The sequence below is a fragment of the Onychostruthus taczanowskii genome, unplaced genomic scaffold, assembly GCF_017590055.1.
Source record: "Onychostruthus taczanowskii isolate IOZ18803 unplaced genomic scaffold, ASM1759005v1 scaffold26, whole genome shotgun sequence".
Lineage (NCBI taxonomy): Eukaryota > Metazoa > Chordata > Aves > Passeriformes > Passeridae > Onychostruthus > Onychostruthus taczanowskii.
Genome location: NW_024499906.1, coordinates 6,718,909 through 6,746,725, shown reverse-complemented (window position 1 = coordinate 6,746,725; position 27,817 = coordinate 6,718,909). Strand labels below are relative to the sequence as shown.

Sequence of the window (27,817 nt, the reverse complement as noted above, 5' to 3'; positions counted from 1 at the left end):
TAAAATTAATCTTGCTTTAAGAATAGCAGTTTTAAGTGTAAATGGCACAATACAGAGTGGTATTGGTGATATTTGAGCATGCCCCAGATTACCTGACAAAACTCAGTGGCACAGGCTGGCAGAAACACCACGATGGGTAACAAAGGGAATGGCAAAGTCCTGCAGGTAGTGAACATTCCTGGTCTCAGCTGGGTCAGCCTGACTCACAGCGTATGTTGGATGATGCCCATCATTTGACAAATATGCAGGACAGGGATTTCAGACATTACCAACATGTTAGATCAGCTTTGGGTCTCCACTCTGATCACATGTATTGTGCAAATACCCATCCAGAATTTCAGCAAGCAGCAGAGTATTGCCTTTAATTGAAAAGGGACAGAAAAACACGTTTCTCTGTTCATATTTCATTTCTCAGCCATCTATTCTATCTTTAAAACACCACTTCAAGTAAAATGCATTAATTATACTGTAGTCTATTCTTAAAAATAATCCAGTAAATTATTAGATTATTATTACACTGGAATCCAGAAGAATACACAAGACTTTTAGACAAACAGGTTTATAAGGTTTATTTTCCATTGCACATACATGGATTATATACAAGTTAGTAACATAAGTTACTTCTTAATTTTCTAAAAGATTGTTACAGCAAACGCCATTTTTAAACATCGAGTCAGAAATCAATCTCAAAAAGGTAAATATGACAATATTTTAAGAACAAAACAAATTGCACTTGGTTAGGAGAGTCAAATACAGGTTTGTCTATATGCTGTAACAAACTATATAGCAGATAATATTACAGTTAGAAGTAGCTCTTGCAGTCCATTTGTACATTAGTCATTTTTTTCAATTTTACTTATTTAAAAACTGGTGGATATTTCAAAGATTTCTTCTTCTTCTTCTTCTTCCTAGCATTCGAGATTCACATGAAATGCACTAGCAACTAAGTCTTTATACAATTCCTATTCAAATATAAGAAGAACACCACACCTGAAAATAAGGAGAAAACTAAAGCGTATTGATTTTACATGTGTCATGAGATGAGAAGTATGGAAGGTGTGTTCAGCAAGAAAGCCCTGTCCACTACTTACATCAAAGAAGATTTTAAAAAATAATCACTGCACACAATACAAGGGTGGGGTCATACTGTACTTTTTAAATCTCATGTAACAGTACTATTCCTCATTACTGTTCACAGATGAGTGTTTCCATAGCAAACTTGTTCTCAAAGTGTCGAATCTTTCGGCAGTTGATGGCTTCACGCTTCTGAATTCCTGTTGTATTGGTAAAGAACAACAGAGTGTCAAGAGAAGAAGGGCTGAGGTACATCAGAGACAGAAGTTTTATGTTTGCTATGATAATTATGTCACCAGAAATCAGAACTACCCCTCTCCAACTCTCCACTCCAACAAAACAACACACACAGATACATATTCAGAGATTGAAAATCAATTAGCAGGGAATGATCCTGAAAGTGTAGTGAACCAAATTCCAGTACTGGTTTAGTGAAAACCAACCTGCCAAAACCCCCTACTGGCTAGTTTTTAACTCAGATCAGTTCCCAATCTCCCTCTCTGTGCATCTGTAAAAATGCTTGTGGGGATGTTTATTACTACCGGATAAACATACTAAATTTTTAATTGGATTTTGCTATTAAAACCTTTTCATTTTCAAACATCAATCTAAATTGCTTTTATAAATTGTATTTCTTCTCTTTGTTTTCCCAAGCAGCCAGGTCTCACAATATGACGCAAGCAATTAAACTGCTTTGGTGTGCACTTGCACACCACATGCAGATTACACAACAAGAAGAAATCAAACAACCAAAAAGCAAAAAAACCAAAGCACCAAAAAGCAAATCCAAGCAAATCTGAGTGCAAATTTTAAGGCAATATTTAACAGCTCTTCAACACTCTTCCAAATAATGTTTTTCAGCCATTTTTCCATAAAAAAGTACCAAGCACTATAATTTTCCTGTGAAGACAAGCTCTTATTGGCATTTCACTGACACAAATAGGAAGACACGTAACAATGTATAGATGGCTTTAATGACAAAAAGAACCCGCAATTCCGTACTCGGACTACAAGGCGAAAGCTTCTCCTATATCAAAGATTTTTCTTTGGTTTGAGGTGGGGTTCAAGATTGAAGAACAGCATCAATGAAAGCTGGAGCTCCAGAAAAGACACCCATGCACTCACACACACACACACACACACACACATATTTTGGCACTCCTAGGTCACTGGGGCCTCGAGCACTTTTGCACCATGACACGACTTATTTGCACACCTACACAAGAAAATATCAGACACACTGAGGCCCACAGAGCGGGTCAGTGCAATAAGCAAGGCTTGCTTTAATTAGAGTCTTCTCTGAACACACTCAGGCGTCGCTGAAGCTTTTGCCAACACACCAGACCGCAGGAGGAGCGTTTACCTTTCATGGCTTCCTTGCGCTGCAGCTTGTAGGTTTCCTTGCCGCGGCAGAGGCGGTAAATAAAGAATCCCAGCTGATCCACATTTTCAATGCGATCAGTAACAATCATCTGCTCATGAATCAAATAGGACTGAGGCAAGTATGTTCCAGCCTGTTGAACAAAAATGTAACAGCTCTGTCAAAAGCCATCTCTTCATGGTCTGAGTACACAAGAAACACTTTGCAGTGTTTTTCTTCAACATATCTTCAAATTATTTCAAAATATGTATTATCCACTGACTTTCACTCTAAATGTGCAAACTTTACTGCAGTACAGAAACATGTAACAATTACATGCAAAAAAGTCACAGAACTTCCATTGATGCTAACACCCACTGCCGTCCTGCTACAGTAACATCAGCTTTCAGCAGGCTTTTTTTCTAGGGGTACCACCACCGTCACAGGCCAGAACTTATCATCCAAAGTTTTCACTTAATTAATAACAGCCCATCAGACCTCAATGGGAACAGCTCCCAAGCAGGAGTTGGCAGAACCATGATCCACATGGAGGCACTCCTGCTGATGAAGCAGGCCAGCTGCAGTATGGTCCAGCTGCAGTCCATGGGGTTGGGAAGCCCTGAACTTATTCACAGCGTGGGTCACTGCTCTCAAACCAAAGCCAAGACAAGATCATCTATCCCTCTAAGTTATGTAAGTAATTATGGCAAAGCCAAAGTGGGACATCAGGTGTTTCAAGGCAATACACTGAAAAAGAGGAGAGCCATGATGGCATACAAAGGCTTTCCAAGCCCTCTCTAGACCCTCCAGGATCATTCTGCCACAGAGGAATCTGGCTCTGTGCACACCTCACTGTACATGGCTGAAGATGCACACACTTAGCTGCCAGCCAGTTTTCTACCGCTGCTATTAAATAATCATCCATTGTTAAAAATACTAAGAAATCTTGTTAAGAGTGGTTCTAATTTATAGCAGTGTAAAGAGGGTGTTCCTTGTTTTTAAAAATAAAATGATCAGCTATTGTGAAAACAAATTCAGATTCTGTTGTGAAAGATCTCTGTATTTTTTAGTGACAATAAACAACTTGAAATTTCCACTGTGAAACAAGATCATCTTTTCAGCTCCAGTGACATGTTGAGAAGCTGACTAAATGCTATTATTCCCAGTAAAGAAAGGACTGCATAAAATTCACTTTAAATTTTTCATGAATGAATAAACTATGAATATTTTCTTCAATATATATTGTGCAGAAAACAACAGCAACTTTTTTTTCTCTAAGTAACAGCTTAGCAAACATCACTCTCCCAAATTACACCACTCATTATTTTGTAATAAAATCTCTGCAAATTACTGCATCTTAACTCCTGGAACCTCAGGAAGGAGCCCTGAGGGAGTGCCAGAGCACAGCAGCAGTGCAGGGCACTGGCAGGGTGGGCAGCAGTGCTGAGGACTTGGGGGGCAGCCTGCAAGGACACTCCTGGGCTCATGCCCTCCAAACCACAGGACCTCCCAGCCCACCCCAGATCCAGCCCTCTCAGTCCTCCCTGGGTGGCACAGGCAGAGAGGAAACTCAGTGCAGGAATCTCCTCTGCACAGTTGCTGCAGGAGCAATTACCCAGCACTGGGATCCAGCACAGCCACAAATATCATAATTTTTGAGACATCCTTGTGCACTGTGCACAGTTAAAATTAGACAGTTGGCTCAGCAGCAGGAATGAGGTGGATGAGCAAATATATCTGGGTTTCAGTTTTGTTTCCTGAAGAAACAAAGGAAGCCTTTCATGTCTGCACATTGAAGCAAACTGTATCAATATATAGAAATGTGGAACTTAAGGCTAAAATTATGGTATTTCTTAAACACCAGAACTGCCCAGAGCTCCTCTATGTACATAAAATGCCCTCTGCATGTATTTAGAGCTCATTTTAATATAACATATTAATGTCATATTTTTTTTTGCTGGTGCAACCAGTGTGACGGCAGGACAGTATTTACTCACTTTATGTATCTGCAGCATAGTTTTCTAAATTCCAGTTACAAACGTTTAGCCTGATTTTCTGTGACATCAAATGCCCACAGCATTTGTTAATACAATGAGAATTAAGCAGATGTCTCATAAAATTAGGGCACCTACTGTTGGGGAAAATTATCAAAACTGTTTGCTTTTGCACAGATTTTCAGTAAAATATGTGATGCCTGGTTATCCTCTTAGTTGTAAACCAAGCATATTTGATTATGTACCAATGACAAACTAGGAAATTAACAGATTTTAATAGTGGAATTTGTGTGATCTAAAATTGGAAAGAAAATAGCACAGACAAAGTTAAAAAAAATGGGGTCACTGAGTTTTACAGACACCACATCATCCTTATGTACAGGAAATGAAAATGTGGTTAAATAGCCAGTCTCAAAATAGGAAGCAAAAAAGCAGCAAAGGACTTACTTGTGGTAAATTTTCACATGAAATTTATTTATACATACAAACCACTCAGAGATGGCTAAAATGTTTCCTGGAGTCCTAATTCCAAAGCCTTTTTTGAAAGATACAAACCCAAAGATGATGTAACTGTTCTAAAGTTACAAAAGCCCAGCAAAATATTAAAACATTCTCCCCAAACCTTAGCCACATTTCATCAGCTCTCTTCCCCACTGGACTATTTTGCTGTTCTGTGAAGAAACCAGAAGGCCAGAACCCAAGGTAAGTACTATTTAAATCAGCAACTGAAAGCATACATTATATAAAGGGCACAGCAGATCCAACACATCTCGTGTGTGCATCACCTTCAAGCCACTGGATCGAAGTGGGAGCCAACCCCAGGCTTTAAACAATGCCCCTGTAAAAAGCATTTCCCAGTCTTATCTACTCCGTGCCTCTCAGTTAACCAGTCTTAGTCCAGTGCTTTATAGAAACTTCAGTCACAATGGACTACAAATTAAAAAACACAGACTACTATCAAAGAGTCCCGCTACACTACATTTACATGGTTTTGTCAGCCAAATTTATAGGACTGAAGAAAATCAGATTTTTTTTTTGCCTTCCTCTGAATTAATGATTCCTTCATGATTGTAGATCATTGTCTAAGTAGGTTACAGACTTTTTTCTCTTTGCAAAGACCTCTAGTGATCATGAGCCTTTTGTGAATGTCAGAGTTCTGCAGAAGTGAAAAAAAACAAAAAAACTTCTGTTTGTTCCTGTCTTAAGAACAAATTACTTGTGATTTAATCATACCTTGATATTGATGAGCAGCTCCAGGAAATTTTTTGGTGGCATAACAACTGAAGTGTTCAGAGGAATCACATAGCACTTATCCAGGCTAAGGTCAAGATAGGCAGTGAGTCTCTATTGAGAAAACATTTATTTTAATTAAAACAACAAGATAAGAAAACTGACAAACAGATGTTGCTGAACTGGTATTGCCTTGTGCTGTTCTTCAAATTTTCTTTTGTTCACTGTAAAGTCTGTCCAACAAACTCCAATCTAAGGGCAAGTAAAAGCACAAAGGGCAGCCTCGATGAGAATTTATATTTTCAACAGGGATTTGGGCAAGGCAGCAGGCCATGAGGAACTCAAATGCACCATGCAAGGAATCAACAAAGGTGTACCTGAGCTGTTATAGAAACAAGAAAAGTGTTCATTTATGCTTAGTGCCTTCATTGTGAAACAACAGGGTAAAAACCTAGCTCTAATCTTCATGCTTTTATATTTTGTTATAGTCTACAGAGAAAATGCTGCTGTAAGAACAAAACACAGAAAGAAAAAGTTGCTACAGATAATGCAACAAAAGTAGTTTTAGGTTCAAAAATATGACTGACTTGCAAGGTTAATGATTATTATAGTTGAATTATTATCTTTATACAGGACCTGAACTGCAGTATTTGCCATTATTTGATAAAAAGCCCAGGGAATTACCCTGATGAATCCTGCAGCTCTGTTCACTGAGCTGTGTTTTACTGCACCTGTTCTTGCTAAAGAAGATGTTATCTCTAGCTGCTGAAAGCTCTGAAGCTGTGAATGTATACAAAATACTGAGTACCAGGAGCCCAGCAGTCAAAATGATGCCAGGACAGCAACCATCAGTGCAGCCAATCTCATTACATGGAGCAAGTGCTGTATCTATGGCAAATGACCCTTGCACTGACCTTTAGAGCAAAGCCTTTAACTTATTAAATCCAAAAGTAAATTTTTAATATTATATTGGTCTTACGTGCTTCTTAGATGCTTCTTTCTTTTTTCATTTTCTAGTTTTCCCTCTTTGGAGTATTTATTCTAATTCTTAACAGAAGGTCTCTAAATATATTCTGAAATACTATTTGAATTACATAGCTTGAGCAAGCAATGTTTTCCTCCAAATCTGGCTATGAATATTTGATAGATAGCACTTTAAACTCTGAAGTTCGCATAAAAAAATAGGACACTTCCCTATTCTTTTTCAGCTTAGCTTAAAAAAAGCTGTTCAGCAAAGTCTTCAACTGTTCACAGAGATTTAGCTTCCTGAAAACCAGCTGTACAACTTTTCATTGCCATCAGACAGCTCCAACCATGCTGATACAGAGAAGGAAGGCTTCTAATGGTTTTGCAGCTGCTCTTAACACTGAGAGCTGTAGGCCTGTCAACTGCCTTAAACGAAATTTATTACCATGATTTCTATCAATCAAGGTTATTTCTCCAAAAAAGGAAGATAGCTTTGAAACCCTAGTTCACTGCCTCTAGGAATCGTAGTAGCCTGTGGTGCACAAAGAAATTAAACTTTGGCATCCTGTGGCATGTGGAAAATGAGCTGTCTTCCATGGTCCTTCTCCTCCTGCTGCTGCTTTGGGGGTTTGAGCCATGCTAGGAGAGCACCTCTAGGAGTGCTTGAACACACCCAGTGACATCAGATGCAATCAGCCCCTCCAAGCTGATGTCAAAGCTACCTCAGCCCTTTCCAAATTTCCCTTGGCACCACAGCAGCTGGTCAAATTCTGGCTCAGTGGATTCAGCAGAGCAACAATATTCTCTTTCATTCCTCATACTAAGGAGGGCAAATAGATCCAAGATTTTTCCCTTTCTAAAAACAGAACTGTATTTACAAAAGGTGGTTTGCACACTACCTGATGATGATTCTATCATGTTGTACTTTATGCCCAGTTAATAACTGCTTGCAGCCTGCTGCTGATCAAAACATTTCTGCTGCCTCCTCCACCCTTCTGCTTTCCCTCACCATAATAAATGAGTATATTTATCAGGATGACTGAGGGGGGACATTTTTCAAGTTTTAAATGCTTTCAACTTCTTCAGACATATTTCTTACCCGGTGGAAGTCGTGGACAATATCAGCAGGATCGCTATCAGCAAATTCAGGGACTGGCACACTGATAAACTCAACATCTTCCTCCTCCAGGATCTGAATATTTTGCTCAATTGTGTGGTAGCGAGCAGTCTGAGCCTCTGCCCCAGGCTCAGGTAAACTTAAGCCATCTTCAATGTACTTTATTCCACAGAAATACACACCACCCTGCTAAAAATAGTAAACAACCCAGCAACAAAAACATCAGTAACGTAGAAGTTTAAAAGTAATATTCTCTGAAGAAAAACTTGTCAGACTAAATGAAATTTTTTGCCTTTAATTTCATTCATACACCAAAGCAGCAGCCAGTTGCTATCAACAACAGGACCATGGCTAAAACCTCAACTACATTCAACCCAGAAGGAGTTCTCCGCTTGAATTCAAGGAAAACAGGATCCCATACAGCAGGTTCTTAAAAATCCAGTCTTCCATGTATTTTTAGAAAGATAATGAAGTTCCTACACCTATATGCATCTGTATTATTATTAAATTATGATCTAACTGTAAAATTATTAAATTCTAATTTAAATCTAAACAGTTAAATCTACCTGTTCAATTATTAAAAGTCAAAATTACGAATAAAACCATTAAAACTGCTCATCCAAATCACCTTTAAAAAGCAAGTCTAACTCTAAATTTGGTCCTGCTTGCAGTAGAGGATTGGACTAGATGACATCAAGACTTTACTTCCAAACTCAACTATTCTGTGAAGTTGCTTAGTTTTACAAGAGTTCAAGAGTCCGGAAGGTCAGTTTATAAAATAATTTTTGAACAGTTTTAAGAGACAAAAAAGGTAAAAAGATAAATTGAAATAACTAATTTGTGTCCTACTGCCACAGTACATGTGGCAGGCTACCTAAGTGAAGTGTAAAATACAGTTCTGAGTGAGAGGAAGTCATGTAACAAATTTACACACCAAATAATTTTAGAAATATAGAACTCTGCATATGCACATGCCATCAATTAAAAATTTTACACTGAAAATGTGTCTTCAGTGCAATGTCAGCTCAATTCCTGAATGTTTCCTTTAATGCAGATCAGACTCATAAACAAGCAGCACAGGTTTGAATTAAATGGCACTTTCAGTTTCTTCTCACTGGCAGGTGAAAGGTGGAGCATCCAGTGCTAAGCACGGATGAAATGTGCATTAGAAATACAAGGGCCTTCAGCTCCTCAGCTCGTTAATCCACCCACCGGGATGAGCTGCACTGTTTAAGCATCATCATTTACAACACTACTTATCCCCTGTAAATTTGGTTAATGTGATAGCCAAATAGACTACAAACTGCAAGTTCAGCTAGAATTTCTTAAGTTTAATCACTTGGCTTTCCACATTAGCAGCCACTAAAATGGGGGAAAAGCAACAGTCCTGCTATCAGGGACAAGAACATAATTTTTTACCTTGTAATTAGGTGCTCTAACCAGTGGGCTAGAGAGATTCATGTTTCGCTTACCCTCTCCCTTTCTGGCTCTGTGATCTTGCAACCCCAGCAGTTTCTGAAGCAGGGGGGGTGTGCTCCCACCACTTGGGCAACAGCCTGGCACATCCAGCACTGCCCAGTGACAACTCCCCCCAAGGGAGACAGTATTTAACTCAGATCTCCCATGTTTCAGGTAAATGCTCCACTTCCCTGGCACTGCTGCCTTCACAGAGCTTCTCTTGCAGCAGTGCTATTTGTTAAAAGACTGAAAGTACATTTTGTTAGAGGACTAATCTTGTCAGTGTGTATTAGACTTGACAGGGCATGTTTAAACCACACTGACTGTGCTTTTCCCAAGTCCCTGCAGGGCCCATATTTCTTATCCATGTGGAGGCTAGGATAGGGGAGAATCGCCACGGTGCTTTCACAAGCAGCTCCTTTCCTGTACATCAGCAGTGCCTCATGTGTTAGGAAACTGGGATCAAACAAGGAGGCTTTCAAGGGGTTAATCCACCTCCAGTATTTGGCACTGCAAAAAAGAAGAGAGTAGATAAAAATCTGGGACACCACTGGGGCTCCTAAACCCGAGTCCTATTTAGATACAATCTTTTCTCTGCAAAGTGAGGTTGTCAAAACTGTTGCTGTCTTTTATTTGCCAGCTTCACTTCTGCCCTCCTCTGCTGATAGGTAACTTCAGAGAAGGTAAAACTCTAGCCTTTAGAAAACATGAAGTTTTGGAAAGAAAAAATAGTTTACTTCCTTTGGTTTAGTCTGTTCCTCCTCTTCTAAATGTAACACAAAAAGAACAGTCTGTTGCTCCTCTTCCCACAGAGAAAAACAGCCCTCTCATAATGAGTATGTGACTTACCTGGAATGCAAAATATTTGTACAGATAGGCACCACCCAGGAACACACCAGCCAGCATAAAGGCCAATCCAAAGCACATGCACCAGCACCAGGCCCTTCTCTGTCCAACCGGCACAGGGTCCTCAGGGTCCTGCAAGGCACCAGAGAGGGACCTTCAACACGCTGTTCCCAAGGAGGTAAGAGAGCAGATACTTCAGGCTCAGCAAATACAAACACTGCACCCACCAGAAAAGGCTGTACACACTTTAGCACAAGTGTTTAGAAACTTAGCTTATTTGGTAAAATTTAAAACAAGTCTATTTAAGTTGAGGTTTAGTAAAACTTGTACTTTTAATGCCATCATAACTGACTAAATCAGCAAACTTAAGAGAAAAATGTACCAAACTCTCCTGAAATACCTAATAAGACACAGTGAGCCACTTGCCAGGTTGCAGACAGAAAAATATGCATTCTCAGGCAACCTCCAAGCAACAACAGCAGAGCAAGGAAGTCAACTCAGAAAGGTCAGATTCTTTTTTACCTTAGTATATGCAATATGTGAACCCAAAGAACCAACAAAAGATCAAAGGTAGTAAGAGCAAAATATATCCTTTCCTATGTTGTTCCATCAGAACAAAACAGTCCTTACCACAACTTGGCTGGCAGAATAGCAAGGGTGGGAATGAAAAAAAATATAAAGATGCTTTGTAAATTGTTGTTAAGGAAGGTTTCTGCTCTATCTGTTGTTCGTGTAATACTGAAGGCATGACAGGATGTTTCCCCTTTAGGGCACTAGTTTGCATAACCATGCAGTCCCCACAGGCATCCTAAGCAATAAACTGCTGCTTGCAAAATCTTTCCTCTATCAGCCACATTACAAAGCTCTCTCCTCCCCCAAGTGTTTGTGTAACTCATATATGGAGTAAAAAAGAAAATAATAACAACAATAATGATAACAGTAATTATAATATAATAATAAAATAAAAAACCCAACTTTGAGCTACCATGTTCCAAGCCAGGATAATCCTGGGAAAACACCTGAATTCAAATAAATACAAAGAAATTCATTATCCCTTTGCAACCACAAAACAATAATGTAGAAGGACGACGGGGCAAAATCATTATGACTGAATGAACAAAAACCCACCAAACCAGAAAACTGAGCAAGAGCAGGACAGAAGTGCTTTAGAAGGCTTTGACAGCCATAGTTGTTAGCCAATGTTCTGCCTGATGTGTTGGGTCTTTTTGCTGCATTTGCTAATTAAGATGATACCCCACTTGAACAAAGGTCTGGGTACAGTACCCAGCTGCCTTGGCCCATTTAGGAAGGAATTCCCCTTATCTGGCTGAAGCAAGTCTGACACCAAATGGAAAGGGACCCCTCCCTGTAAATGGTGGGAGAAAGTGGCACTTCCTGGGAATGACTCAGCTATCCCAGAGAAGGGTAAGTAGCATTTTGGAGGCAGTTACTTATTTTCACTGATTACAGGGGGAAATTCCTTGGTTAACGAAGTAGGTACCTAATTCATATGCAGCTAAAATTAAGTGATGTGAAACCCACCTTTACAGTACACTGCAATTACCTTTCATACAGAAGTGGCAATGCAGCTTCTTTTCCAGGCAATGTCTGCCAAAATCTGATTCAGAAATATTTAGAGTCAAACTGAAGATATTTCACACATTTTATTTTACTTTACCTTGCTAAATACCACAGTAAATCAGATTGTGAAATCTCCATCTTTGGAGGTTTTCAAGACTCAACTAGAGAAAGCCATTGCTAATCTTGCTTTGGCAACCATCCTGTTTCTAAAGGGAGGCTGCAGCAGATGACTTCCAGAGGCCCCTTCAAACCAACATTTCTGGGATACATCACAAGGCAAAGTGAAATCAGCAAATTAACATTCACTGGAGACTGAAAATACACAATGTTAAGACAAGAAACAACTTTTTAACGCTTTTAGAATACTATTATTTAAGGAATTCAGTGTAATTAGCTGCCTGATTTTTAACCTGGCTCTTTACAAAGATTGAGAATAGGACATAATACCCATTCTAATCTAATTAACTCTCGGGTCATGTTGAGAGTCACTGTGGATTCTTCCATAAAGCATCTCAATTATAAATCTAAACCAGGTAAACCAAGGATTTTTATTTTTATGTTGCCCTGTATGATTAGGTAACTATTTCCCTAGATATTTCAAAGCACACAGGACACCTGATTGAAACTTTTTGTAATAGCAGTCACTTAAACTGTTCCAAGTTAATGCCAGAAAAAGGGATAGCAAACTGCCTTTGGGATACAATATCAAAATATTCCCTAGTGAAGAATATAAACAGTATCTTTATTCTTTCCTAGACCTGCTTTCATCCCCCACACCTTTTTTAACTTCAACCAGAATAACCCATTAATGGAATAACTGCCTCTTCCATTTTTTTCATTATTTTGTAAGTCCAGAAAGATAAAGAAAACATGCACCTGGGAAATGGTGAGGAAGGCACACAGTGTATGAACACCTACCTGGAAATGGGGGTTAATGTCAGATCGATTTTCCACAAGCCACCAAAATAATCAGGAAAAAAAAGAAAGTAACTTTTACTCTTGAAGCATGCTAGGAGGAACCTGAAAGACAAGTTTATCAGTATTCCACCTTAAATAATTTTCCTCTGATACAAGAGATGACAGATGTAAACAATGGGTTTAATACAACTCTTTTATCCTTTAAAAGAGTTGTATTAAAGTTAAAGGCTATCATTATTTCTGAAGCTGTCCCTTGTAGTGGCACGTTAAGCTATTCTGTATTTGTAGTTGCCTATCATTGATATATCCCCAGCCTAACAAAAACAGCCCATTAAATTCACATCAAGAGTTCAAGCCCAGTTTAGGCTTCTGCTTAGGAGAATGAATGAAAGCATGGCACCTTAGCACAGGTAGAACCTGAAACTGACAACACTGAAAAGATTTTATGCTACTGAAAGAGAATAAAGAATTTACTTCCTAGCCTGAAAACTAAGTACATTATCAAGCAGTTTAAAACCAGCTTAAATTAGAATATTACAAATAATTTACTGAAGCCAAATTATGTATGTAGCTGATCCATGGCTAAGCTCTCTAAGCTTTTGTATTGTTGCCATAACAGCTTCGTTTGGGCTGCATTGACCCAAAAGAATAATTTGTCCCTTGCTATAAAAATCTGACCCTCTGCACTGCAAAAGAAGGAAGTGCAATGGATGCTCACCCTCCTTCCAGGTGACTCATGTTCTGAAAAAAAACCCATTAAGTGAAAGCAGATCCCCACTAAGAGGAACAGTGCTGAATTAGCGCTTCTCCCCACACGGTTACAACTGCACTTTGTTCCCCAGCAGCAGCGCTGACTTCTGAAGCCAGAGCACAACATGAGACTGCAGCCTCAATGACTAATTTTTCTCTAGGCCAGCTTTCCACTGCCAGAGGTATCTCACAAAAGGAAGCATCATGTACTTGAGGTGAAGACTGACCTCTAAAAATACGCCTCTCTACTTCTGTGAGCAATAATAAATAATTACTGTCCTGGCCCCTTTCTTTCCTCTCTTCTGCTTCATCCCTGCCCCATGTACTTTCAACTCCCTTGTGAATTCTCAGCCTTAAGGTGATGCCACAAAATTCATCTCTGATGCAAAATGCCTTAAGAGGAACTGGATGCAGGCCCAAAACTGGCTTCTTTCCCTTGATGAGCTGATTGTTCTAATTGGAAAACATTTGATTAGCCTATTTCCCATGGATAAGACATGAAACAGAAGCATCCCTCTGCCACTTGTACACTAAATCCTACGGTGTTGAAATTAAACGGTTCAGGAGTTCCCAACCTGAATAGCTTCAAGCTCTGCAGTAATAATATCCTTTCAGGTAGAAAACAAGTATTAAATTCTCTATTATTTGGGGCTAGCAAGATTCAAATCTAGAATCAAATCTTCTCCCAAAGAAGTGACAAGATGACTGCAGTTTTCAGAACAGGTCCCTTCACTGGTGACCACAGCAGTGAATGTAAAACTGCTCTCTGCCTTCTTACTAAAACCATGAAACACTTCTCAGATGGGCACATGATACCACAAACTATTTATCAGAACACTCTCAGCTACAGAGAGATGTGCACAAGAACACCTTTATGACAATTAGCATTAACTGTTCTGCTAGTTAATTTAAAAAAATACTAGTAAATTAAAAAAAGAAAAAGTTAATACCCCATAAACCTGCAAACACTAGCACTTATTAATGGCTAGTGGCCATATATTCTCTTCCTCTTTTCAGTTCCATTTTAATGGTCATTTTTTTTTCTTTTTTTTTAATAAATGCTTTATTTTAGAATGGCCAAATTCATGTTTGGGGTAATATCACTGTATTCCAAGAAGCTCCAATGCTGAGCCACAAATGTGTATAATTAGACTTGATTTTCCCCTTGTGGCTTTTTGTACATAGTGGAATATATCTGCTTTAACATTATAAAAGTAAAGCAGTCCATAAACTTACAAGCATATATCTAGTTCATATTAAAATGAGTGAGAGGATTATCAGACCTTGTTTCTTTGCAGAAATTAAGGACACATCTATCTAAACTAGATATGACGAACAACATGCTGTGGGAAGTCCAGAATACTGTATGACTGCTGGACAGCTATGCAAAAGAGAACGTCTCAAATTTAAAAATAGATAAGATTGCAATAAAAATAATTTTGGGAGGGGGAGATGTCTTTTGGAACAAACAAACAGTCTTTGATCCACAGAGAAACCAGATGCAGAGCATTACTGAGTATTACAAACATTACTAAAAATGTCTGCAGCATAATACACAAAACATCCATAATTATGCATGTGAGAATAACATCTATTACATATCCACAAACACATATATAAAAGCTTACAGTTAATGTGGGTAGAACTGGCTGGAAGCTGTTCAGAACAGTTTTTCCTCCAAGGTCCTCTTTGTGCCACTTAGCTCACATGGATGGACAGAACACAGTAGGACAGACTGAGTTTCCTGAAGGCAAAGACTGACCAACTGCAGCTTTAATTAGTGGAAGGGGAAGAAGGGAAGTTAATGATGACTCCCTACAAGTGTTTTTTAATGAAAGAAGCTAAAAAGTCTTTAAATAAAATACTGACCAATGGCTGTATAAACTGAATTCTGTTGGTCAGGCTCGCCTGCTCTGACTTGTAAATATGACATCTGTAGAAAATCCTCACAAAAGAAAGTCAATTTAAAACAAACTTAACTTAGAAAGAGCTCTGCATTCCTTCGATGGTATTCCTGCCTGAAGACTGCTCCAAGCCTGGTATTCTATTTATTACTTGTTGCAGATGGGAAATTAAGGCAGGCTTTTGCAAGACTCCTCACTTGGCAGATGCTGCGAATCTAGAAGGCGATCATACTGATCTGCCTCTAAAACAGCAATTCTATGCTTACTAATAAAATTAAATTTAAATTTTAAGTACAGTCATCTTTTAACTTGCTAGTTGGAAAAAACCACTCTATATACAATAGATGCTTCAGAGACTTCTCACTTGTCCAGAAAATAAGCTATGGCTGCTTATATACAGCTGATATCTGAACAATGCAACCCCTCAGTGCCAGCACTGACAGCTCTTCGGTCACGACGGACAGGGACTTGTCCATCCAAAGGCTCTCTGCCTAAAGAACAACATGAAAACACAACCTCAGTTGTGCTCCTATTTGCTGTAGTCACGTAGCCTGAATAACCAAGGAGATAAATCAATTGGAATTACCCATTAGGCAGTTGGTACTATTAACCTCTTCTTCTATTTCTCGCATCTGTATATGGTCTTTGATATAGTATTGTAAATACAAAATCCTTTAGGCAGCACTAGGAAATCCAGAAGTAAGAAGAAACTAAATTCCAGGAGCTTTACAAGTTCAAAGTCCAAGGTTGTTTTAATTGGTTGAATGTCATCTTTGACGAAATAATGGGAGAGTTTTATTAAAACATACAGTGTCTGTCAAATGACTCATTTCATTGTTCAAACATTGTAACTATAACAGAATAAAAACACCAGTATAAGCAGCCAGCTCAAGATCATCTTAAAAGGGGAATGAGAGCTGGTGGGTAGGAAGGTAGCTGCAGCTGCAAGTATTGGGAGAGACAGAGGTGAAGAAAGAACAAAAATTGGAAAACAGGCAAGAGTAGAGGAGCAAGAAATAAAACTCAGAAACATGTTGGAACATGACAAGTTCAAATTTTCTCCAGGAAGTAAAGGAATATTACAACTGTAAAGTGAATGTTAAGGACAGGAATCAGCAGTTCATCCACAGCTATGTGATAGAGGGACAACAAAAGAAGCACATTCTGAAGAGCAATCCAGCAATTCCTAAACAACATTAGTAATCCTGATTTACCTAAACACTGCCTTCATTTCTGAGATAAGAGACTGCAAAACCCTGATGGCAGTCAACAATTAAAGAGGATGGGTAAAGAAGGAAAAAGCCTCTAACTATTCAAATAGCTGTTTTGGTTAAATTTTGGAGTAGCATTAAGATGAGTCATTGTTAGCTCTGGTCTTACATGGACTAGAAAGTGACAGGGTATTTAAATGGCCTGAAAGGTGATTCACCTGCACTTTTGCCCATATCCTCATCCCAGGCTGTCTACAGCAAGTGTACAACTAACCACACACTCTATTTGATGTTTTCTTCAAACTGTGTTCCCCAGATTGTTCCTCTTTGTCCCGTTTCAAGCCCTACCAGCTTCCTTTTCTGGGCACTTATCCTATGTCTAAGACCCCTGTGTCTTTCCCCACCAAAGCAGAGCTCTCTGGTATCTGCCTCATGCAGAGTAACTGGGCACACCTTATCTCCATTTCCTCCCTTCACCGTTGCCCCGAGATAAGCCACTCATCACCACACTCTGGTGAAGAGGAGCTGGGCTATGGCCACAGGACTTTGGTCTGCCACATCAACCAGCACAGCACTCCTGTGCCTCCTAGCCCGCGCTTCCACTGCAAACACTCAGGGCAAGGACTGCCTTCCTGGGACTTCTTCTGTACAGATATTAGCACCACAGGACCATAATATCATCTTATACTCCTACTGAACATGATCAAACACTTCTTTTACTGCATGACCCCAAACACTGGCACAGCTTGCCCAGGGAGATTGTGGAGCCTTCCATCCTTGTAGACACTCAGAAGCTGACTGGAGGTGGTCCCAGCAATCAGCTGCAGGCTGTCCTGCTAGAGCACGGGAGTTGGCCCAGATGAACTCCAATGCCAGCCATTCTGTGATACACATCTACAGTTTTTAAGTAACATAATACTATAGAGGATGAGGATTAACAAATAACTCTAACCGCTTCCTTCATTTAAAGGAAAAAAAAAAAATCAGACTTCCAGGAGTGCAGGGTCTGTGCTAGACAAGTAATAAAGCTCCACACATCCTTTACTTTCGCTTTGGAGTTTTATAATTCTTCTGCCTTCTCCACACTCCCTGCCATGAAAACTTCAACAAAACCTACAACATTTGGAAAATGTCTTGCCTCTAAATGTCTGGATGCTCAGGGTGGAAATCACGTTTATTTAGAAAATATATTAATGTTGCAGAATTTCTCTACGTATTTCCACAAACTGGAATGACGGAAATTTGTTCTGCATTCCATACTTAAGTCTTCTCACATATTTAAAGGAAAGAGAAGTGTTCTGGTGCAAGTTTGCAAGTGATAGACCAAAACACGCAGGTGGAAACCTTGCACAGGTATCTGGCAAGAAGGATTAATTTTTTAAACAAAACCCCTCAAGCCTAAGAAGTCATATGGGACATTCTTCAGAATGCATTTTGCTTTCAGAAAACAAAATCACCACACTCTTTACAGTTACAGCGTACCAAACGTGGCATTTCATTAAACTGTCCAATTTTGAAAAATGCTTCACTTTTAAACATTGCCAAAATAAATGCTTTACCCACCTGCACTTTTTGACCTACAAACGACTTACATTCTACCATACTCACAAAAACTACACTAAATCAATCTATAACTTTAATGAAGTATTTCTTTCATCTTTATCCTGAATGAGATCAGTGTTTGAAAACAGGAACTTAGAAGGTTCCTATTCCACTTTAAATGGATCAATACTAAATTATCTCTTTGACCTTGATCGTTCCAGTCCGTTTCTCCCTCACCCTGCTCAATTCTTATATCTGAAATTTCTTTTTTCCTACGACTGCCTGATTGTCAGACAGCAGTACGATGGAACGCTATGTGAATTTAACCCAGATTTCTCTCAAGGCTATTTTCCCAAGTGGCGTTGGCTCTTTCACCCAAGAGATCTCATTAGCATGCACATATGCACCACTGAGCCTCGGAATTTAATAACTCTATTCCCAGTTCAGCCACAGATGGTATGTCATCTCAAGCAAGTTACAAAGGCTGTGTCTCAGTTTCTCTCAAAAGCAGAATCCAGCATCACAAAACCCTCTCGTGAGGTCTGTAGTCTTGCTTCAAAGGAGGGTAGACTCTGAAGCCTGTCTAGGTTGCTCAGGGCTCTTGACCAGTCAGGGTTTGAAAAGCGCTAAGACTGACACTTCAAAGCTTCTCTGGGTAATTTCCTCAGCAGCATTCAGTTCTCCTCAAGACTGAAAAATATTTTGCTTCTATCAGTCAGAAGCTCTCTTTTTTAAATTTATGACCACCGTCTTTTCAGTCACCTCCCCAGGCACTGGGAGACTGCTGTTAAGTCCTCCCCGCAGCAGTTTCATCTCTGGGTTGAACAAGCCCCGCTCCCTTGGCCACTCCTCACAGGGTATAACCTCCAGCCTCTGACTATTGTCGTGGCCCCTGCTGGACTTGCATCAGTTTGTTGCTGTTTTTTTTGGACCAGAGAGCTCTCAGCCTTCAGTGATGCCAGTGACTAGCATCCAGCTGACTGTCCACCAGAAGCCCTGGGTCTTTTTCAAGCAGAGCAGCTTCACAGCCAGGTGGTGCCTTGTGTATCCTGATGGCTGGGATGAGTCTGCTCCAGGTACAGGACTTGGCATTTGCTATTTCTGAAACTCGTGAGATTTTGTTCAGCCCATTTTTGTTCAGACTGTAGTCTGTTGAGGCTCTTGTGAATGGCAGCCCTGTCCTCAAACACACACAATCTGCTAATGCATGTATTAGTGAATTAGAATGCAGAGTACCTGAACAGCAAGCACAGTTCTCTGAGTGGAAACCATTCTATATGCAAATACAGAATAGCATTTAATTGTAGCAGTTATGAGTATCAGCACAGGAGAGCTGACCTTGGAAGGCTGACGTTTGATTATACCCTCTTTCTAGACAAAACTGTTGTAACAAACTGAAGGGCTTCAGTGCAGTTAGACTATTCCAAGTCTGAAGTGGAGCACACACTCCAGTGCCCAGCACCTGGCAGCATCAGACCCTGCAGGATCACAGACCTGGCCAGCGTTCAAACACCTCACCAAGAGCTTCCCAAAACTGCTCACTGCACTGTGCAGCAGCCTCCGAGTCAGGTTTGGCCTCACAACCTTGCAAAGGCTGCTGCATTTTCAAATGTGTAAGTGCAAGGGTTTTCTATTTCTGTGTAGGCGTTATCTTTTTAAATAAATAAATAAATAAACAGGCCTTAGTGATTCAGCAACTATGTGAGATCCACTCCAGAGATCACTGACCCCTCCCAGTTATGATCTCTCCAGCCTCCTCTTTTTTCACAGTCATTCCACCATCTCATTCTACCCACAAAAGAGCAGAAAGCTGCCATCAAAGCAGGGGTTTGCTGAACACTAGGACAAACACAACCACAAATTAACCAAGGACTTGCATTCAAGGAACTCTATTCTTAAAATGCCTGTGGGTTTTATTTTTATGTGTGTTTATATACATGAAATTATATGTACTGCATACTTAATAATATATCAACTTTAGAAAAATTTAGAAAAATATTTGTGTACGCACACACTCTGACACTACATGGAAAGGACAAACAAGATATCAATTTTTTTTTTCGGGATCTCTATAATAACTGTTGGGTAAATATGACTTTGGCATTTTGTCATGATGAATTTTGTACAGCTGTTGCACAGAGGACCCTTGCTTGTAGATGACACATGGATCACTCAGGAACGACCTAGTGCTTTTCTGCATGTCCGCTGTGGCCCAAACCCTACCTAGATCACATGATGTCTGCCACAAAACCATTTCTGACTTCACTGCATAGCTCAATCTTATTAATTATCTCATTCCTTTGGTTTACCACATCTGTAAAATTAGGACAGATATCCGAATTTTATAAATTAGCATGCTTTTCATCTGTAGATTCAAAGTAATTTCCACTGAGGATAAAAAGCAGTACATAAATAGGAAGAAAATGAATGTTGTATTATTCATACAGATCAGGAGACTAAAAGCCGATAATGCTAACCTTTGTCAATCATAGCACAAGGGGAGGAAGGGAAGAAAAAAAATAGGGAAAAGAAAAAGGAATCTGTGCAATAAGTAACAAAACACATAATTACTTATCCCAGCTGTAGTTACATTTTAGAAATGTCATAATGTTTCTGGAAGTAGGGAATAAAGAATATTTAAAATTACTAGGACTTTAAAATGCAGTATTTGTGTTTGAAAGTATTTCCTGAGGGTCACAGAGAGGGCTATTTTCTTTTTGTGAAGAGCTGTCTCATGCCTGTAGCTACTGGCTACTGGCTAGAAAATACAAATAAAGCTGACAAATATTCCAAAACCACAACTACCTGAAAACATTACTGGAGGTAAGTATGCCTACCATCCTACATACTCCCCACCCCAAAGACTAATAGCATCAATATTTACTAAAGAAAGAAAAAACCAGGAAAAAAACCTACATGAATAACAAAGAAAATAGATTTGAAAATAGAAAATAGTCTGTGAAACTACAAGTGTTAGGTTACATTTGCAACTGCAAACACTCCATTAAAATACTTAACAGAAGAAAAACATATATACACATTACATTTTAAAATTAAACCTTCCTTGAACTAGATGCTCACATGTTGGATTAAATATTCATTATAATGGAATGAGTCAAAACCATTTCCCTTGAAAATACTGCTGATTCCAAGAAAATTTTCTTTCAAATGATTTTCACAGGAAAGCTCAGCTTTTCATTTTGATCCACATCTTCAGAAATTAACTAATTTAGCTTGATCTTTCTCATTGAACAGAACTTTCAACAGCCTCTGTTTAAGTGGTATTCTTCATTCTGCTATGCAACATTAATATCTAAACTAGTTTCTTGAGGCTTATCAAAAAGAGTATTGCAGCACAGAAAGACAGGAGTGAACAGAAGAGAAGTACTTCTGGCATTTACTGTAAAAATTCATTACAGTGCAGGATAGTTTTTCTAGATACTGCACTAACTAAAGCATCATCTAATTACAGACTCTTCCATATGATGGTATTAAGGGGAAAAAAAGTTCTCCAAATACATTTTTAGGGCAAGGGGTTTCAGCCAAGTGAAAGTTTGGGAAACTGAAGAGAAACTATTTAGAACTGCAGAAAGTATTCACATTGTCTCTCTAGTCAACCCTGCTCTGAGTTCACACGAGCTGTATGGCACAGCCATCAGCTCTTGCTCAGTCAGCCAAAAATGTCAATGATACAAACAACTGATGAAGCAGTTATCACAAAGGTCTGGCAGAATACATCCTGTTTGAAACATTACATATAATTCTTCTGGGAAATGGCTGTATTTCTCAACCACAGCTTTGAATTTGTTATCCAGGTCAGGAGGTTATGAGAGACAGAAAAGAAAGTGAGATACGGAGCACTGACAGAACTCCTCTGTCCCACAGGTTCATGCCCATTGCTGGGGGATGACACCAGCTCTTCCAGATCACATTTTGGATTTTGTAATTCCAAATCCCTGAACTCACTTAAAAATAGCAAGAGATTGTCAAAGGAGCATCACAAACTACTAGAGATCTTGTGTTTTAGTATTGTCTCAATTGCTGGCAGCCTTTAAGGAAGAGCGTTAGGAGCCAAAAGTGTCAAGGCCACAGTTACCTTATGTTCAGGAAGCTGCACTACTTAACCAGTAGCACAAATTCATCATGAAAAAAAATGCAGGGGAAGGTATCAGCCACAAGGCTTCTTTTCTTAGCAGAAGTCCCTCATTAACAACACAAATTTTGTTCAATAAAACCCAAATTTACCCTAATTTATGCTTTTGGGTACCCATTCAGTCAAATAAAATAACAGAATGAGCGAGCCCTGGGTACTCTTTGTGCCTGAAACTGGAGGGTTTTCATCTATGGCTTGGTGGATTTTCATTAAAACTTTAGCAACATCTGGGAGAAGGGGGAGAGAATTTCCTCTTTTACAATTTACTTTTAGAATTTACCCTTTTTACTTTTAGGATTTTTTACTTCTGGTCATCTTTTAAATAATCATGTCTTCATCTCCACAATGCTCTGACAGATAGCAGAAGCTGGTTGGTTTAATGACCTAGTTGCATCACAGAAAACAGAGGAAAATACAAAGACTGCTCTTTCCCCAATGGCATCTGGTGCAAGGCCTATAAAAATTTGGCTGGAGAAAGTCTATAATGGGAATATGGAAACTCCTGAAAGAAAAAAAGAAATGAAAACCAAACAAAACAATGCTAAACCACCCAGCTACAGGGACGTTTCATGAAGTGGGAAAACCTGCTTTCTTGACATCAAAATAATAAGCAAAAGACTATTTTTTAGTGGATACAGTAACTTTTGTATACATATATATATATATATATATATATGTAAAAAAAACCTGTAAAGTTAATGCCTTTATTTCAGAAACATTTAACACCAGTTACAAAAAATTTGAGGGTTTTTGTACACAGCAAAATAGTGCTCACTAGTTGTTGCTCAACAGCATTTCCTAGCTGGATCCCTTCACTCTGTGTTAAAAAAATGTCTATTTCAGTATGCTTTAGGCAAGATTAAGCTAAAGTGAAAAAAAGGTTAATTTTAAAGGTCAGAGTAATAATGTTCTTATAAGGAATAAATGCAGAAAGCTGCTGCTTTTAGAATTCTTAACATTTTCACTTTCACACTGAACACTGTGCACATGCAGTTATCCAATGGCCAGCCACAATACATATGTGTGAATCCACAGCTTCTGTGAACAAAGCTGGATGTGACAAAGATGCGTCATGTTGAGCACCCCAAAAAGAGAAAAAGTTTTAAAAGGTTGCCACTGAACCTGGCAGAAGGGAGCAACAGGCTGAGTCACTGAGGGCACGAAGATTTTTGGGAAGGCCATCTACTGAATGGCCTTTATAAAATGTCTGAAGACTTCAGCTATGCTCAGAACCATCTCTGGCTCTCCAAAGATCTATTGTAGGGAGAAATGTTCAAAGACCGCACATTGTTTGTTTGTTGGGAAACTGGGTCATAAAACACCCTATTGTAAAGACAATGAGCAAAATGGAAAATGAAATGTGGCCTAAGACCCTTCACTAGGAGTATTCCGCATTTTGGCCAAGAATTATGGCAGAGAAGTACAACCCCAACAAAAACAGAGTTGTAATGGCTGCCTACAGTAATTATGGAGACACTTTCACTACATGCCATAATACCGAGCAGTGATTTATGCAGAGACAGGATTAGCACTCTAGATTTTTCAACTCCTTTTTAAGTAACACACTCCAAAGCATAAGACCACTGCCTTCTGCAAAACCTTTTTTTTAAGACGTTGTTTCCGTGACAGATCCCCTACTCTTCTTGCCTCTTCCTGTCTTACCTTCCCTGACTAATTTCTGATTATTATATGCATCAGAGGTTACTGGGCAATTTTTGGCAAAATCAGAGTATTTCTATGCTGCATCATCAGCATATTTTAGCTGCAAATGCTCTTTGCTAAGTCCTTGGAAGATTATGTATTTGAGAGTAATCCTGCAATGGCAGAGCGGCAGTCTTCAAGGCACTGTGCTGGGAAAAGCCGCAGAACAAGACTGTCAAAGAATTAGCCCAAAAGCTCATTCCATGAATTTTTATTTTCTTGACATTTCAGAGTATTTGGCTTTATTCATTAATCTCAACTAGTTTACTAGCATCTCTGCCTCAAATATTTTTAAGTTCTTGGTAACAAAATTGTGATAGTGCAATTCTGTTGAGCCTCTTCTTAGGGTTTTCCCTTTACTTCAGTCCAGAATGCCTTCCAGGACTTTCTTCATAAAAGCAAGCTTCATAAAATGTTGCAATATTTTTCATGTTTACACTTGTGATCCAGATCTAATTATTTTCCTACAGGAACAATGTAGAAGAAGGGAAAACAAATGTCCCATATATGCTGTTTTGGAAATGTGACCTTTTTCAGTCTACCAGAATTCTTTCTTCCAATATACATTCCCACACTGCCTCCAAACCTCACTTGAAGCGAAGGGTTTTCCAGCAGCGACGTGATGTGAATAATGCATTTGTCAGATGTGGTTTATTTTCTCCCCGTTCCTCCAAAGAGCTGCATAGGCAATTGAAGTTGTGGAGGGGTGGGGGAAGATCTGTTTCTAATGCACTTGTATTTGAGAAGGCAAAGTTCAAAGAGTGGATCTTGCACTTACCTCAAAGGTATCAAGTTTTACAAGGGCCCTCAGTTCCTTTTCACCTGCCCCCCCACCACCCAAAGATCTGAGAATAAGCTCCCAGTCTTGAAGAACCACAATACCTCTAGAGCTACATGGCAGTGCTTGTTTCATTACTGTTAATCCTGCATGGATCGCACAGCCTGTTCTACAAAAACTACAGACAACGCTACTGTACCAGATCTGCTTTTATTGATGCTTTAAAACACAAAAGATCAAAAAAAGCTTACTCAAGAATTTTGCACACTGTTAGGTGCGGGTCTGCAGTTCTGCAGACAAAAGATAGAAATGTGTCAAGGAGAATGTCAAAGACTCATCCCTCAAGAGCGCTCGCTTGTTTTTGGAATTTTCATCTGTACTGAGCATCCCCTCCTAGCAAGCTATTTTAGGAGTGTTTCAAGCTTCATTCAGGCGTGTTCATCCCCTGACAGCAGTGCAAAAACTTTTAAGTAGTTACTGTGAGATCAGACCGCCTTTTGACCTGGTTAATGAATGTTTACAAGTCTCATTTCTAGGCAAGGAAACCAAAGTTAAGGCAGATCTTGTAGGTCATCCTCAGCTGCTAGAATTTGCAGCTCCACATTAAGGAAATCATAGTCAAACAACATGCTTCCGTCAGTATCTGGACAGGGTCGGGAGGATTTGTTCCCCAGTGTACAATTAGCCAGATGTATTTTGTTTGTTTAGCAGTGGAAAAACAAGCCCAATTTGGTAGGCTATCTGGAAACAAACATCATCCAGGGCAGGTCTGGATTCCAAGGAAATAAGAAGAACCCATTTTCTGGAACATGTAGCTCGTGTCTTGCTTATGTGCTTGGTGTCAAACTGACCACCAAACCTGGGGTCAGGAAGGAATTCTACAGCTTAATCTGGGCTCAGGGAAACCACTACTTCCTAGAGAATAGCACTCCTCTAGGAACACGAGCACCTAATGGATTTTGTATAATTGCAGGCAATCTGAGCAACAATACTGTCTCATCTGTTGTGGCATACTGTTCTAGAGACTTAAATACTCTGGTCAGAGTTTTATCTGAAAGCGCAGTATGCTCAGCGGAAGCATGAAATTTAACCACTTGCTGTATCAGGGACATGTCACTAAAAGCACCTTTCTGGCTCCCCTCGGCTGTGAAATGACAGCATATTCTGCAGGTGAAGAACCTGGCCCCATCAAAATCACAGCAAAACCTGCACCAGGGCACAACTTCACGCCACAAACTGAACAGATACTGTCCTCCCATACAGAAATTCACCACAAAGATTTAGGAAACTAATAAACACTATCACTTTTGAAGAGCCAGTCTGGTAAGTCAGAGGCCCGATGAACAAGAGACTGTGAAAGCAAATGAAAACAGCAAGATACTATTTATGTGCAGCTGGCCATTTTTCAAGTTTTCATTCCCTTCTGGAAGAGCTTAGAGCAAATTACACTACTCCGAATTAAAAATTGGTTTTGATTACGGGAGCATAGAAATTGCAACCAAAAACCTTGATATTCTAGGCAGTTTTGCACTCAAAAACTTAAAAAGCCGCTGGTGTTTTTGCTTCGCTGCTGTTCGCAGAGGGGAGGCGACAGCAGCGCCCGGAGTTTGGGTGCTGTTTTGGGGCGGGGGGAGGCAGCTCTTTGTTCCTTTATTTAAGTTCCGAGGCGAAGTTCTCTGCACCGCACAACCACCAGGCTCTGCGAACACGCTGCGGCACAAGCGCGGCCGAACCCACAACTTCACCCTCCAAGCGCTCCCTTGCCCTGGAGCATCCGGGGTCCGGGAGCTCGCCAGCAGCCGGCCGGGCCCCGCTGGGCGGCCGGAGGGAATCGCAGCGTGGGGAACAGCGGGCACGACCCTCCCTCTCCACACAAACCAGCACCCACCGCCGGCCCGACACAGCCAGGGGGCTGCGGGAGCGGGCGCGCAGCCGGCCCCGAAAGCCGAGGTGGCCGCGGTCCAAGCGTTGTAGCGGCTAACAAAAAAACCCCTCCAAAACAAAACCCCAACAAAAACCCCCAACCAAACAAACAGAAAAACGGAACCAGCACAGAGATCCCCGGAGTCAGGAGAAGAGGAGCCGAGAAGCTCGCCCTGTCAGCCATTTTAGAAGCGTGAGCTGATGGGGCGGCGGGGCGCACCGCTGCGCAGCCTTTCCCCGGCCCGCCCGGGGGCCATCGCCGCGGGCAAGGGGCGTACAAAGCACGGCAGCGTCCCCGCCGCGCTCCCCTCCCCGGGCTCCGCGCGGAGCGGAGCGGAGCGGAGCTCCCCGCGCCGCCGGCCCCGGAGGGTCGGTCCCCCCGCCGCCCTCACCTTGGCGTCCGGCGGCAGGATCAGCACCTGGCTGTTCTCTTCCTCCTTCTTCGCCGCCTCCTTCTGCGCCAACGCGGAGTTGAACGACACCTTCACCATGGTCGGTCCTCAGCACCCCGCACGCAGGAGAACGAGGACGAGAAGCAGCCCGCACCGGCAGAGCTTCGCGGGCTGTCCCCTACCTTGCCACCCCCCCGCTGCCGCCTCGCCGCCGCTGCCGCCCCCGTCCCCTTGTCAGGCGGCTGAGGAGGAGGAGGAGGAGGAGGAGGCGGTGCCTGACAGGGCGGGCGGAAAGAGGGGAGGTGGTGGCAGCAGCAGGGCCTCGCCCTCCGCCCACTGGGTGGCCCGGCGCGGCCGGGCGGGGGGCTCGGGGCGGGCGGTCTCAGCTCTGGGCTCGGTAGCCTCAGTGCGTGTCTGGCCGTGCCCCGGGCGGTGTGGCACTGGCCTCAGGGCAGAGACCCTCGGGGCTCCGTGTCCCCCAGCCCGGGGCTTTGCTCCTGCGCATAGAGAAGCCTCGGGCTGAGGCGCTGCTGGCCTGCGCTTCCCGGGGGCACGGCTGGCACAAGCGGTTCTGCTCACCCCGTGCAGTGCCGGCATTTCCCTGGTTGCCATTTTAATGTGGGGTGCTTTGCGAAATGAGAAGGTTTGGGCCTTATGTCCGTGAAGAAAATCCCCAAAATCCTATGTAGGCAGCGTGGAGGTGAATTCCTTAAGTTGTTAAACCCTTAGGGAAGGATGCGAGGAGCGCCGGGGAAGGTGGAGGTGTGACCTTCCCCCTTCCTCTCCGGTGCCGTGGGGTAAGAACTCAGTGAACTCGGCGCGCCATCCCAGTAGGGTTCTCTCCAGTAAAACCGTGTGATGCATGTATTCGAATTTGCACTGGGGGTATCGTTGTAGTCTGCTCCAAGAAGTTAATTTT

General features: G+C 41.0%; 1 protein-coding gene across 1 annotated transcript; it reads right to left on the bottom strand.

The window, feature by feature from the left end:
• Nucleotides 1-543: 543 nt before the first annotated feature.
• On the bottom strand, nt 544-27,155 carry ITM2B (integral membrane protein 2B). Its single transcript, XM_041407274.1, has 6 exons — nt 26,899-27,155; nt 10,049-10,177; nt 7,724-7,930; nt 5,662-5,772; nt 2,438-2,588; nt 544-1,274 (listed from the first exon to the last, which is right to left on the bottom strand). The coding sequence occupies exons 1-6, from the start codon at nt 26,995-26,997 to the stop codon at nt 1,186-1,188; spliced, it is 786 nt and encodes a 261-aa protein (XP_041263208.1). The 5' UTR covers nt 26,998-27,155; the 3' UTR covers nt 544-1,185.
• Nucleotides 27,156-27,817: the final 662 nt, after the last annotated feature.